The 14,163-nt window shown below is 39.8% G+C and overlaps 1 protein-coding gene across 1 annotated transcript in view; it reads right to left on the bottom strand.

The window, feature by feature from the left end:
- Positions 1–14,163, bottom strand: part of LARS1 (leucyl-tRNA synthetase 1) — a 51,377-nt gene that overhangs the window by 3,803 nt on the left and 33,411 nt on the right. The window contains exons 25-31 of the mRNA XM_007434287.4: positions 12,617–12,757; positions 12,368–12,508; positions 12,168–12,278; positions 10,279–10,389; positions 7,060–7,164; positions 4,471–4,566; positions 1,772–1,904 (exon numbers count right to left, since the gene is read on the bottom strand). Coding sequence (XP_007434349.1) covers positions 1,772–1,904; positions 4,471–4,566; positions 7,060–7,164; positions 10,279–10,389; positions 12,168–12,278; positions 12,368–12,508; positions 12,617–12,757 — 838 coding nt within the window. The remainder of the gene's footprint in view (positions 1–1,771; positions 1,905–4,470; positions 4,567–7,059; positions 7,165–10,278; positions 10,390–12,167; positions 12,279–12,367; positions 12,509–12,616; positions 12,758–14,163) is intronic.

Genomic DNA, 14,163 nt, shown 5'->3' with positions numbered 1-14,163 from the left:
ATGGTGAGAGTCAAAACATCCAATTTATGGCAGAAGTAGTGGAATTAACTTAAAAACGTAAAGGGAAAGTTTAAACATTTGCCTTCTTAGAAAACAGCTCAATCTTGCAGGAACAGAATGTAAAAGAGGGGAGGTATACATAAATAGCATTCATGAACTTCGCTTTTCTCCTCCTGGGTCTAGAAATTCATCACCAGTTGGGCCTCTTGTCCATAGAGCCATCAGCTTCAGGGAAACATGATTATGCTCCTCACACCCATTTCATGTGATGGTTTATTTGTTAGACTTCTATCTTGCCTTTTTGTTTGGCAGCCCAAGGAGGCATTCATTGCTCTCCCTCCCCTATCTTTCCCCACAACAACAATCCTGTGAAGTATGTTTTGCTGAGAGTGACTCACCCCAAGTCACCCTGTGAGCTTCTGTGGCTAAGGGTGGACTAGAACCTGGATCTCCCCAGTGCTAGGCCAGCACCGTAATCACTACACCACACTGCCTCACCACTGACCGCATAATTTCATTGTCAATTAGAACCATCCATATGCCACTGCACCTCTTTCCCCATAAAAGTTTCCTAAACCAAACATCTTTCTAAAACCATTCTTAATCACTTATACCTGGATTAGCAGCATCTGATATTGATATTAACATGCATTTTTAAACCACAATTTTATATTTTTCAAGTAACAGTTTCAGTCTATATTTAAACACGTGCATCCAAATTTAAGCTTTAGAACAAGGGAAATAATATAATGATAACAAAACAATCTCTACATTCAGAAATTCAAGAACATTCTTGTTGCAACATGTATTTGAACGCATTTTGTATTTTAAAAATACAAAATAGTTTTAGTATAATCTAAAACGGCAAATGTGCATTTCACCTTCATTAATAAGAAAAATAAATAAATTTAACTTATTTAGCTCCCACTAACTTAACTTCTGCTTGGCAAGCTAGAAAGAGATACTTTTTTCACAGCAGCACTGAGTATCACATCTGGCTCTTGAGTAAGAAAGTCCTTTTGCTTCAGTTCCTTTATATTGCAAGACATTATGGCCTACTGCTTTGAGGGAGATGGAGCTAATACTTACTACCTCTAACATTATACAACCTGAAATGTAAAAGTCAAAGATAATGCAGTTCATGAATTACAAAAGTGTGAAATGAGCAGGAATGGGTGACTCAAGGCACATATAACTAAATTAATACATCACTCACACTGAAATTATAAGTATAAATCTGGAAGAAGCCAGTAATAATCAGAGGTAATAGTGAATTACACATCTGGGGTTTAGAAACCAGCATCTCCAAGTTTCAGAACCTCAGCACAAACTCTTTCAAGCCCAGATCATAATGGATTGAGCCTCAGCTCCAGCCTTAGACAAGAGATCTAGGTACACTGCTATAGGCGTGTTTTACAGCATAACGGAGACCAGAGTACTACTCTATTTCTCCTTAACACAAAACTCCCCTTCTTGTTGAAGTTAGTAGTCTTAAAGAAAGGCAACAGGATATTAGTATGGGAGCAGTCCTGTCATGTCATTAAGTGCTCCCAATATTACCGTATGAATCTTAATTCTGAAAGATGCCCAGAACCATTGTTCCAATAGATTACAAATAGTGAAAAATAATGACCTAATCCCAGTCTGAATCATCATTCCCACTAGCAGCAATTGATCAATATCATTGTCTCAAAGTTCACAGAGTAAACTAACATGAAAAAATGCTAACATCTGTCTGAAATATAAACCTGAATCTGAGCCCACATCTTACCTTTGATTCCTCTGTTCATCTTCATTAAGCGCCTGATTATTGCATCTCGGCCATCTCCTTGCCTGACCTCAATCTTTGCAGAAAAGTGCCCATTTGCTGGTTGAGGGTTTATTAGACAGATAGACACGCTAGGCTGTAAAGAAATAAAGACACTGATCTCATATTTTGCATGGATTTTTCAAAGACAACCAGGTACAGAGACTCTGAATACACGGCCAAATACCTAGCATCCCAACTGCCAGTAAAGCTGGTTTCCAGTTGTGCTACACAAAATGCCTGAACATTGCCGCAATAGAGCAGAATGAAGATACAACAGAAAAGTCACAAGAACATGAATACAGTAAAATGATGACAGAGAAATAAGCTCTAGGAGATATGATAAATAAGGGTAAATGAGAGTATATAAAGATAACTTGTACAGTAAATAAAGAAAGCTTCACTGTTCATTTCATTAGCAAGGGTTTATTTCCCATAGTGCACACTGCTAATCAACATCATTGTTTTCAATGGGAGCTGTCACGTTTCCTGCCAGGGTTTGTGTTCATCCCCAAGCTTTTGACATGCATCAGATTGCAGTTCCCAGTCCCTACATTGCTCTCTACTCAACAGTTCAATTTGCCCATTTGACTGAAGCACCCGCTCTTATTAAGAGAAACTGCCGCTGAATCCAATTTAAAAGTAAGGCATATGTAGTAATTCAGCAGCTTTGGACCAAAGCTGTCACAAAAAGATCATTAATACAGCCAAAAGCTCAGCCTTTCTACCTGCACAATAAGATTACCACATCTCCTGAAACAAGAGCTAGTTTGTGGCTGTAGCTTACAAATTCAGTAATATTCTAGCATTTCGATTCAATACCCTTTACAAGATTACAAGGTGAAATATGTAACTATATATGCTAATTGATCTAAAACCTATCCACAGTAATTCCATATTTCAGAACCAAGCAAAACCAAATACTGTGATAGAAGTCAGGTGTGCAACCAGTTACTGTTGAGCAGGGATATAATTTCTAAACACAAAAGGCATCTGAATCCCCTCATTATGCTTAGAGTTGTCAGTTGTATCCCTTTTATTTTGGGAGTGTTATTACCCTGCCAAAATTAACAATTAAAATTAAACATTAATTAAAATAATAATATTACAGCAAGAGAGGGGAAAAAACCCAATGTACTATTACCATCAGTAACTGAGCAAGTAAGAATACACAGATAAGCTGTCTTCTCTACCAGTCTTTCTACAGTACAGATGTACTTTCCATAAGTCCCTCTGCCCATCATTTGTCAAGCCCTACACAAAGCAATCTCAGTAGAGAATCACACACTTGTAACTTGGAGAAGGGAAACATTTAATGCAAGGGATGAGTATCTCAAGGGTGGGTCAATTCCCAGAGGCTTCTAGTAAGGTCTGTGGATATAAGTAGGAAGCAGCAACTTAAGATTCTATTAAAACCAAAACCAGATTCTTAAGTATACATCAGGAGCAGGCTTAGCCCTATCACAATCATGCTCCTAAACAAATCCATTTACTTCTGTCCTATAAATCCAACTGATAACTTCCAGACTGTGATCCTACAATTCCCACTAAGATTTTATTTTATTTTATTATTCATCACATTTGTATAGCCGCCCATCTCACATAGTGACTCTGGGCGGTGTACATAATAAAACAATCAAAATATATTAAAAACCTTTAAAAACAGCCTATTTAAATTTAAAAGATAAAAACAAAATAAAAAAACAGAATGGCAGCAAAACATACAAAGAATGCATTGAATTATCTGTCATATAGCCATCTGGCAGGCTCTGCTCTACCACAGGATCCTCAAGCTAGTTGACAGAACCATGTTTTAAGGGCTTTCTGGAAGGCCAACAGGACTGGCGCCAGCCTCACCTCAGGGGGAATAATGTTCCACAGGGTGGAGGCCATGGCAGAAAAAGCTTTTCTCCGAGGTCCTGCCTGACGAAACTCCCTGGCCAACAGGGTCCACAACATGCCTCTCCTGCTGGACCTGATGGGATGGATATATGTAACTGAGGAGAGGTGGTCCCTCAAATATCCTGGTCCCATGCCATGTAGGGCTTTAAAGGTCATAACCAGCATCTTGAATTGGACCCAGAAGCAAACTGGCAATCAATGCAGCTCACGCAGCAGAGGTGTAACATGTGCAGTTCTTGGAGCACACATATGTAACTTGCCCATGCTGCTGCATTTTGTATCAGCTGAAGCTTCTGGATACTCTTCGAGCAGCCCCATATAGAGAGCATTACAATAGTCCATTCAGGAGGTGACAAGGGCATGAGTGACTAAGAGTAGAGCATCCCAACCCAAGAATGGGTGCAACTGGTGCAGAACACGAAGCTCTGCAAAGGCCCTCCTGGCCACAACTGCCACCCACTCTTCAAGCAGGAGTCATGAGTCCAGAAGAACCCCCAGATTGTACACCGGGTCTGTTTGGGGCAGTGCAACCCCGTTCAGTACCAAAGATGGTAAATCCCCAAATACAGAAGGCCCTAAAACCCAAAGCCACTCAGTCTTGCCAGGGTTTAAGCTGGATAGGATATAGGAATGATGGGAGCACAAATTTGAGGAGGCTAATATAAGTGAAAAGCTCCCACTGATTCATTCAGAAAACAACAAGCCATTGGGGATAAAATTCCTGCAGGGATAAAACATAAATCCAATGAATTCAAACTTACTTCTACTCTGAATATGCAGAATGGCTTCCCAGGGCAACAATCTTCTTTAATTTTCTCATCTCCTTCAGAGGCAAATTTTAATTCTATATGTTCCAGCTTTGGAAGAAAATGGGGAAAACCATTAAAAAAAATAAGTTCAAATACATTAATAAGAAAGTTCAAGTATGCCAAACAAAGTATTTTATTAGTTAATCACAACAATTGAATTTATTTATTGTAACAATGAGAGTTCTTATTAAAGATTGCACAGGTTTGGCTCTTTTTCTCTATATATCTAAATGTATCTCAAATCCAGAGCTTTGAGCCAGGAAAAGTTCCACTTTAGGCAAGTTTGGCAGTTTCAAAATTGTATGATGTTTTATTGCTTTAGTGCCTATTGCACAAGATAGATTCCAACATTCCATTAATTTTTTCCACACATCAAAGCCTTTACTTTCTTCAAATTAACTGCTGAAATCTCATAAAAAAGGCTAGATTTTTTTCCCACATCAAATAACATAGCTCAAATACTTATGCAGACCATGGTTATTGAGATAAATATACAAATTGAAATCATAGTCATTTGCATAGGAATTTTGCTAATTCAAAAACTGGGCAGCTAATAAATTCAAGGAAATAAATAAATCTCTCCTCAAATCAGTTAGAAGCAGCAATTCCTATTTATAGTAAGAATCATTAAATTTACAGAAGGCATAAACACTGCACAAAAATGCTGAGTATTTCCAATAATTTTCTCAACTTGGGGGAAACAGCAATCTCAATAGGGCTAAGACATACTTCTACTCACATGGTAAGGTAGGAAAGCAACATGTTACAGTTATACTTACAGAAGATCATTAGCATTGACTATATGGCTCTAATTCTGGGTGAATTCTTTCACTAAATATTTCTCATTTTCCAGCATTACACAAGTTTGGATTAGGCAGCTATTCAGATCAGAAATGGAAAAGGTGCTTCAGAGAAGACATCAGCACATTCAGTGCACATGTAGATGGCTCCTTAAAGAAACCACACCTTTTCCTGAGTTTTCATGGTAGCTATGTAGTCACTAGCAAAGATGCCTTTGCATTAAGCAGACACTGGCAGGATGCAACAAGGTGATTGCAACTGCTGTTCCTCCTTAATTCAAAGATGTATTTTCCTGGCACGAATAGTTACTGTACAACCCTGGGAAAAAATACAGCTTCTTTAAAGAGGCACTCACAGATTCAGCAAGTGTGCCTACCCACTTGAAGCCAATTTTCCACTTCCAATCTGAATAGCTACATATCCCTAGGTTGGATTGACTCAAAATGAAAGGTGACTATGCACACAGTTTTCTTTTATAGAGTCATGTATATATACACAGACACACACCTATACCTTGTAGATAGACTTTGTATCACTAGCTTCTGTAAGATGAAATCCTAAGGGATTGAAGATACAGGTAGTCCTCAACTTACGACCATTCGTTTAGTGACAGTTCAAAATTATGATGGTGCTGAATGAAGGGACTTACAACCAGTCCCCAAAGTTACAGCACTGCAGAGCCCCCAGTCAGGTGATCAAAATTTGCAGCCCACCCACACTTATGACCTCGGGGGTGCTTCAACTTCCTCTACCTGCCTATCTCCCCTCCATCTATGCCCTTTTGGCCTCCTGCACTCCGCAGCCCCTGCTGCCCTAGCTGACTTTTGCCATCTTCTTGCTCCTGCTGTTGAACAAGTATGCCTGGCATGGCCCTTCACAAGGCAGCTGCTGGCCACAGAGGGCTTTCTTCCATAGGCTGCACACAGCGGTTTCCTGGTGAGACCCGGGGAAGACGGCCTCACATGGCCAGCAGCTGCCTTGCAAAGGGCCAGGCCAGGCACGCCTCATCAGCAGTGGGAGCAAGGAGACGGCAGTCAGCTGGGGTAGCAGGGCAGCAGGAGCCTTGGAGTGCAGGATGGCAAGGGCATAGCTGGGACTGGCCTGTGGCGGCTGTGGCTTTGTGCCACATTGCTCAGCGGGGCTGAGGCTGGGCTTCGCACTTGTGAAGGGCTTTGCACTGCGCTGTGTCTCGGGGGCTTCTTGCAGCCCCACAGCCACAGCGTGCCCAGAAGCCCCCGAGCCACAGCATGGCAAGTTGCCCCAGAGCCTTGTGGTTCTGGGGCAGCTTGCTGCCCTGCAAGGCAGGGTGCAGGGCAGCCAAAAGGGCAGAGATGGGGGGGAATAGGCAGTTGGGGGAAATTGGAAGGGAGGCAGTCCCTTATCTTGGAAGAACCAAGGGCTGGGAGGGACCAAGCCTGGAATGGCTTTGAAAGAGGTGGGCCCTTGGCTAACAACCAGTGGATTTTGGTTAATGACAGCAATGGGGAGCACTGGGATTGTGGTTCCAATTGTGGATGTAAGTCAAGGACTACCTGTACATGGGCAAAGGATATAGAGCAGTGTTTTTTCAATGACAACTTTAACTTGTGTGGACTTCAGCTTCCAGAATCCCCCAGCCAGCATGTTGGTCCATACATCTTAAAGTTGCCAAGGTTGAAAAACACTGATATAGAGACTTTCCAGCAACCCTGAATCTTATCAAGAGCTGAACACCATTAAGGCTTCATAGCAAATGCTCACCTCCAAGGAATTTGTCAAATAGACTATATTCTCCCTCAAGACAGCCTGTTCATCAAACTCCAGCTCCAGATCAAGTACACGGGATCCCTTCTTCTCCAAGTTTTCCTACCAACAGCAAAAAGTACAAATTTAAATTGGATCAACGCTGAGCAAATCTTTGATAGAACAGAACTTTCCTAATAGGCTTCCCAGCTAGTAGCCTATGAGTCCCAACAGAGCCATTACAGTTTACAGAAGATTGCCAATTCCAGTCATGGTTTGGAAAGCTCCTAAAAATCACTTTTTTTTTTCTCAAATATACTTTTTAATGTTTTAAAAAGCTCATTTAGAGAAATATTTTAAAACAGCAAACTGCTATTTTATTTCTATTATTATTATTTAATTAATTAAATTTATAGCCACTTGATTCCCAGTAACTCTGGGCAGCATATAATCAAGACATCCATGAGGATAGATTTTTGAGGGCAAATAGGACTTGCAGATCAGAAGCTATAGGAGGAGATTTATATAATTTAATGGAGGATTCACTGCCTCCTACCAATAGATTGCTGAATTTTAATTGTAAGGGTTGGAGACTGGCTCAAGGAATCAGTCCCCAACATCTCTAGGTCTTGCTATATAATTAATTCCTTTTGTCAACTCATAAGGCACATACAGTGACTATTTAACGAGCCTTTTTGTGCCTGTAAGAGAATTGGCAAGCAATGCAATGTTCCAGGGCAAATGAGATATGAGTCTACATACCTACTCAATTCAGTCTAAAATTAATACCTCCTTTAGAAAGGCCCAATAAAGACACAGGTTAGAAAATACTGAAGCTGAATAGTGCATTATCAATGGCGCAGTACGGCTACTATCAAGGTGTTTGGTAAAGGGAAAGGAGATAAGTATAGTGGTGAAGCAACAGCAACTCAATTTTCTTAACCCAAAGTTACTAATACTGATAATGAGAAAAAAAATCACTATTATCTTATCTTTCACCTCTAATCCTGCAAGCTTTGTGCTTCAGCAGGAAAAGACAATTTGATCAGTGCTGAACTGAGGGAAGGGAAGACTGTGTGTCTAGCATTTATGTGCTGTGGTGGGACTTAAATGCTTCCCCAAGAGAAACAAGCCAACCTCTACACAAATGGGAAAAATGTTCCCTCTTACTTTTCAAAAAATAAAAGCTATCCTTATGTGCACAGCACATAACACTCATTAAAATCAATGCCTTCTGTGAAATATATTATCATAGACTTACTTCATTCTGTGTTCACAATCAAGTGACACACAACATTATTGCAGAATATTTTAAACATATGTACTAAAAATCTATTAAAATTTCTAATGTATTTCAGGTAATTCATATCGAAGTAAGAAAATGTAAATGTGGCCTAAATAAAACATTTTTTATCGTTTTCCCTCATTATTAAGACATCATAGTAATCTTTTTCTTTTTATACTGTTGCAAACAGAAGCTGCAGAGTAACATGGAAATCCTTACTAGAGCCATGAGCAAAAGGTCTTTTCCAATGATAACAATAAAGTGAGTTTTCCAATCCAAGGAACACACTAAATAAAATGCAACCACAAATATAATTTAGTATTTTAGTTCAAATTCTCAGAGGTAAGTTATTAAGAGTTTGTGGAACTGATACTGCCTTTCCTACTTGGGCTGAATTCTTATTTGTATTTCAAGTACACTCCCAATTGGAAGTAAATTAAACATTAGGTAATAGTGATTATGTAAAGAGGAAAATGGTCTTTATTGCCACAAGCTAAGTTTTACGTTCTTGAATGTTTAATTAATTGATTGAAATCCATTTCAAACCACATTCTTTTCAAGGTACCTGCCAAACTAAAACAGTGCGAGATACGTATCAGGGGAGAGTCACCTGCACTTTCACCTAGATCCCTGAACCCTTTCTTCACCGCCCGCCCCCCCCCCCCCCGCAAACATGCAGCCAAAGTTCAGCAACAGGCCCTTCATCATTTGAGCAAGCAATCAGCTGAAAACTGCAGTATAAAGCAATTTCACAAGCAAAACCTCACAGAGTAACCCCATGGAAAAATTCAGCCCTGTCCACTTTAAATCATCAACCTGCTCAACCTTTGTGTGTTTCCCATCCCCCCAAAAGTTGTCCTCCACAATACATATTAATAAGTCCTATTACAGATAAGCAATTTTAAATAAAATCAGTTCAAATAAAATGTAGTGTCAAAGTACTGTATATATTCAGCAATAAACAGCAATAATATCTTCATAACTTCTGGAGGAAAGACAGGATATGCAGTTTGTCTTCAAGCTTGTATGAAATACATTACAGTCCAGCCTGGATTTAACTAGACCAGTTATAACCGATGGCCAGGTCTTATTTCTCCAGTTAGAGTTGAAGCTGACTTAGCAATACAAATTATATAGCAATACTGTGGCTCCTGCCACTCACTTGGTCTTCCATATACAATTATGGGTCTGATTCTTCAGCTGCAGGTCAAGCTATAGTTTTGGTTCTTCAGGAAGAGTGTACACCTTTAGCCAATACAACTGAATCCCTCTATTAAAATCAGTATATTGCCTATCAAAAATTCTTCCATCTTGCCAGAATTAGGCTTCAGTTTGTTGCCAAATAGTGGTTCCTTGAGAATGCTAAGTAGAAAGATACTAAGGATGCTGCATGGATAATTTCTACCAGCAGTTGTACATTGATATAACAGAGCTGGGGCAAAACATGAGTTGGAATAGAGCAAATTGTATAAGGACAATTGTAAAAGTTTATTAGCAATCAATGAAAGTATTCTGATGAAGTTACCCACAACAATTCGAAATGTCACAGAAGCTCCAAACTGCAGCATCTCAAACTCATCTGAAGAAAGCAGGATTATTTGCTATATGTCCCTGAGTACTTGAAAGACAGCAACTATACTGCACCACAACACAGGAAGTTAAAAGACAAAGAATATCTTTATATCAGGAGCACCTCATACAAAACATGCAATAAACTGAAACAGAAAATAGTTCTAATGGGGCACAGCTTCTATGCTCCTGCTCATTCTTTTCTCCAACTTTTCCAAAAAAAAGTTACTTTTCCACATCACTATTCCATTCTGTGTCATACTTACATTTTCTTTCACATCTTTGCATAATTTCTAGGAGTCTGATAAAATGCAAGAAGCAAGCCTATAAGCAGAATTGTATAGGTTTTCCAATAAATTAACAGTAAATTGCAAAAGGCTGACCTTAATCATTGCCACAAAAGGCATAACCCTTTTCATGTATTTTTTCAGTTCTGGCAAGGAGTTGAGTTCACTGGCAATTATTTTGTTGTCTGGGAGCTGTCCTCCATTGGTCTACGATGAAAAACATACAAGATCCAATTATACTGCTGTTGACAGTTGTATGGAAGAGGAAACCACACACACCCCACCCTCGCAACTGGACTTATTTATTTATTTGACCTTGAGCCAGTCTAGGAGGATACCATGATCAATAGTTTCAAAATTTATCAAGCTAGCAAGATATCAAGAAGAGCCAGAGCGGATGCACTACCCTCATCCTAGGCCCACCACAGGTCATCAACAAACATGACTAATGCGCTCTCAGTATTATACCCAGTCCTGAAACTCAATGGAAGGCTCCAGGTAATATGCTTCCTCCAGGAAGCTATAGCCCAGCCACCTTCTCCGCAATCTTCCACCAAAAGGGAAGGTTGGAGACTGGACAAAAATAGATGATGAACGAATTTGTTTTTACAATTCTCTGCTAACACTTCTATTTGCTTAAACATCCTTGCAGATTTTTTCATGAAATCTAACTTTTCCCCTGAAGAACTGTTTCCCCCCACTTTAAATACTGCTTTTTCAAAGTTCTTCTCTAATGAGTACAGAAAACCACTGAGAGCCCCTCCATGTTGTTAAGCCATGTTTCTCTATGTGGCCATGCTCTAAATATCACACCTTGCTCAAAATCATTTAGGACAGGTATTCCCTCAGGCTGTCACAATTTGTAGTCCGCCAAGCAGAACACATCTGAGTAATCACAACCAGCCTGCTGAGCCGTCCACAAAGATATCAAGAGGGCTCCTGATTTTTGCTGGCTACCTGAACTACAAAAACAAAGGAAAAAGGAAACAATAGGCTATCAAAGACATGATAGCCTATGGTGCAATGTTGACAGGCTAATTTTGGCTTGCAGGATCATAAGCTGTGAAAGAAAGAAATGTCTGTCCCAGGCATCTCTTTTAGATACTGCATCTATACACTTACTTTTCTCTGCCAGATAGACAGAGTTGCAGCAAAAGAAAAAAGAAAAAGAAAAGCGGGTTACTGTACACTAACAAAGCAAGAGGTCTGGGAAACATGCAGTCCTATCCAGCCCTTATGAATTCTCCAAGATTGTGCTGCCAAAACATGGGGGGAGGAAGGCAAACTACCATCTTTTTTTCTTTAAAGCAAAGTGTGACGTGCTCCATTAACTTAAGGATACTTCTATCACATTGCCACTTCTTACATCCCAAGCACCGTTCCTGCAATGGTTCACAATTGTCCTCACTGCAGCCACCTAGAACTCCTCTAGCCAATCAACAAGGAAATGAAAAAGCTCTCCCAGCAGCCAGCTAGTGGCCTCCCCTTTGTTCCGTTTACTCTTGCGGCAAAAATAAAATATGCAGCTAGAGAAAGTTAATAAAAAAGGGGCATAAGGACAATTAATATTCTTGCTTTTTTCTGCTGGCATTTATTTATTGCGTTTGATTCCCTCCACATTCAAACAACTTTCAGTTGTTAATTATTATTTAATAATTAATTATTATTATTATTTACTACTGTTAATTATTCATTTATTTTGGTTTATGTAAACACTCAAGAAGGCTTACAGTAAATCAAAACACAAAACACAAAGCATGATGGTACAAGCAATGTAATTAAAGTTTAAATTCATACCACTAAAAAAGTTAAAAGCCTGGCAAAGCAGCAGCATTTTTCCATTTTCCTAAATATTTATTTAGACTGATTCTGGATGCATGTCATCATGCTGGTTTTAACCCACGATTTATTTATGGTCCCCATTTGCAGAAAGAGGAGGATAGAAATATTTTAAGCCAACAAAGGAATGTAGGAAGCCTGATCACCTGATAATGCTTTCGCAGAATAGTCAATGCAGTGTGCTGCCATGGGGGGTAGTTCTTGGCCACATAAATGGTACAGTGGGATGGCTTCTGTGGCACTTCTTTATTGCCCTTCTAGAAAATAGCAAGGGAAGTCCTGCTTAGCAAAATGCATGAAACTTTCAAACAGTAAGTGCAGGAGAAAGGAGGGCGTGGATGCTTACTTTTCCTTTAGCGGGTGCCATGTAGTTTTTAAGACGCAGGCGGAGATCATGAGCTACCTCTGTCAGATACTGGGAAGATCGGATCAAGACTTCATCCACTAGCCCAGGCACAGGCCAGGAAGCCTTCATGATGGATTCAGCCTTTATAGTTAACACACATGGATTGGAGATAAAGGATCTGCTGCGATATTCCCACCCTTCTGCAACATACAAGCCTTCCCTCATTCGCCAGCGAATGAAAAGCACTACCTTGCCCAACAAGCTCCAAATATAATCGCACACGTGAGGACAGACTGGAGTCAGCAAGAGTGTCTGTGATTCAATAAACTGGAACACCAACTCTCGGTGCATTCCTTCCACCGCAAGTTCCCGGTACTTGTCTTTTGCTGCCTGAAAGAGAGCCAGCAAAAGCACTGTAAAAACATTCCATCTGTCATGGAAAAACATGGCATAAAAGACCATTTCCTTGCTTATACACTACTTATACTCCCATAATAGATGATTAAAAAGGACATATTTAATTTTGTATACATAAAAAAATAGCTGGAATTAGAACCAAATGCAATTCTGCCAGTTGGACATTATATAGCTTTATGAGGTTTCCTAAAAGAGACATGCATTGGCACAGACATAAAAATCAAGGATAAGTGCAATGGTATACTTTGTACTGTCATTCTGAATCACCCAACATCAAAAGCTACTATTAAGAAGTATGAAAAAGAGAGGCAATAAATATGATCTATTATTATACCTGTACAGTTCGAAGAGCCGAACCATATCCTTGGAAGTCAGTTGTGCAAAGAAGTCAGGGCAGGTTATTACCAAGCAAAGCAATACACTACTGTGTATATATTGGAGAACTGCTGACACCTCATGGTCGACGATAAAAAAACATTCTCCTTCTTATGAGCAATTGGCAACATGAATACATTTTTTAATCCATCTGTCTTTGATGTTTTTAAAACAATCTTTTTCTTTAATTATTTGGCCTCTATTTTTTTTCTGTCCACCAAGGAGTACAATTCTAATTGCCAAACTGATAACTAACTCCTGAGGAAATACATTTTTTTTTCTTCCTAGTGTTTTTCCCGCACGTGCATGGTCCGCTTCCCCCCCCCCGCCCGATCAACCAAATGTTGATCCATTGGTTGTGACAGGAATTGACTGACCAGCTTGTCACCCGAGCCTGACATTGTGGGGTGAGAGAGACTGGCCCAAAGTCACCCAGCCGCCTTTCATGCCCAAGGTGGGACTAGAACTCCACAGTCTCCTGGTTTCTAGCCTGGAACCTTAATCACTAGACCGAACTGGCTCTCTCCTGAGGAAATACAAAATTCCTGCAGTTGATTATTTGAGGAAATACAGTACCCAATCCAAATAATCAACTGCAGGAATTTTAATTTATTTATACCATTCCATTTAGCACAATGCTAAATGCTTCTTGACGTAGTGGACAGATGGTTATCAAAAGGAGTATAATTCAGCAGTCAGTCATGTTTAAAGTCCAAAAAGAATCCTTGCATTTCCCATTCAGTCAGGGTTGGGCAATCTTTTTCAGCTAACGAGTCTAGTAATCACCTAAAATAAATAACTTTATTTTAGTCCCAAATTTGACAGCCCTGTTTTGGGATGCTACAAGGGCATGAAAATGGGGTTGGATGGCTACCTGAAGCCCATGGGCAACCATCTAGAGAGAAGCTGGGAAGATAAAGATTGCCCTGCTAGAGCTCTTTGTAGGATGTGGCCTGCTTAAGTTCTGCTGAGCTGAAGCGGCTCCTCAGAAATCCCACTACTTG

Source organism: Python bivittatus, unplaced genomic scaffold (assembly GCF_059951505.1).
Source record: "Python bivittatus isolate LINGU-HERP-01145 unplaced genomic scaffold, Pbiv_v1 ctg000080_np1212, whole genome shotgun sequence".
Lineage (NCBI taxonomy): Eukaryota > Metazoa > Chordata > Lepidosauria > Squamata > Pythonidae > Python > Python bivittatus.
This window is presented reverse-complemented; position numbering and strand designations above follow the sequence as displayed.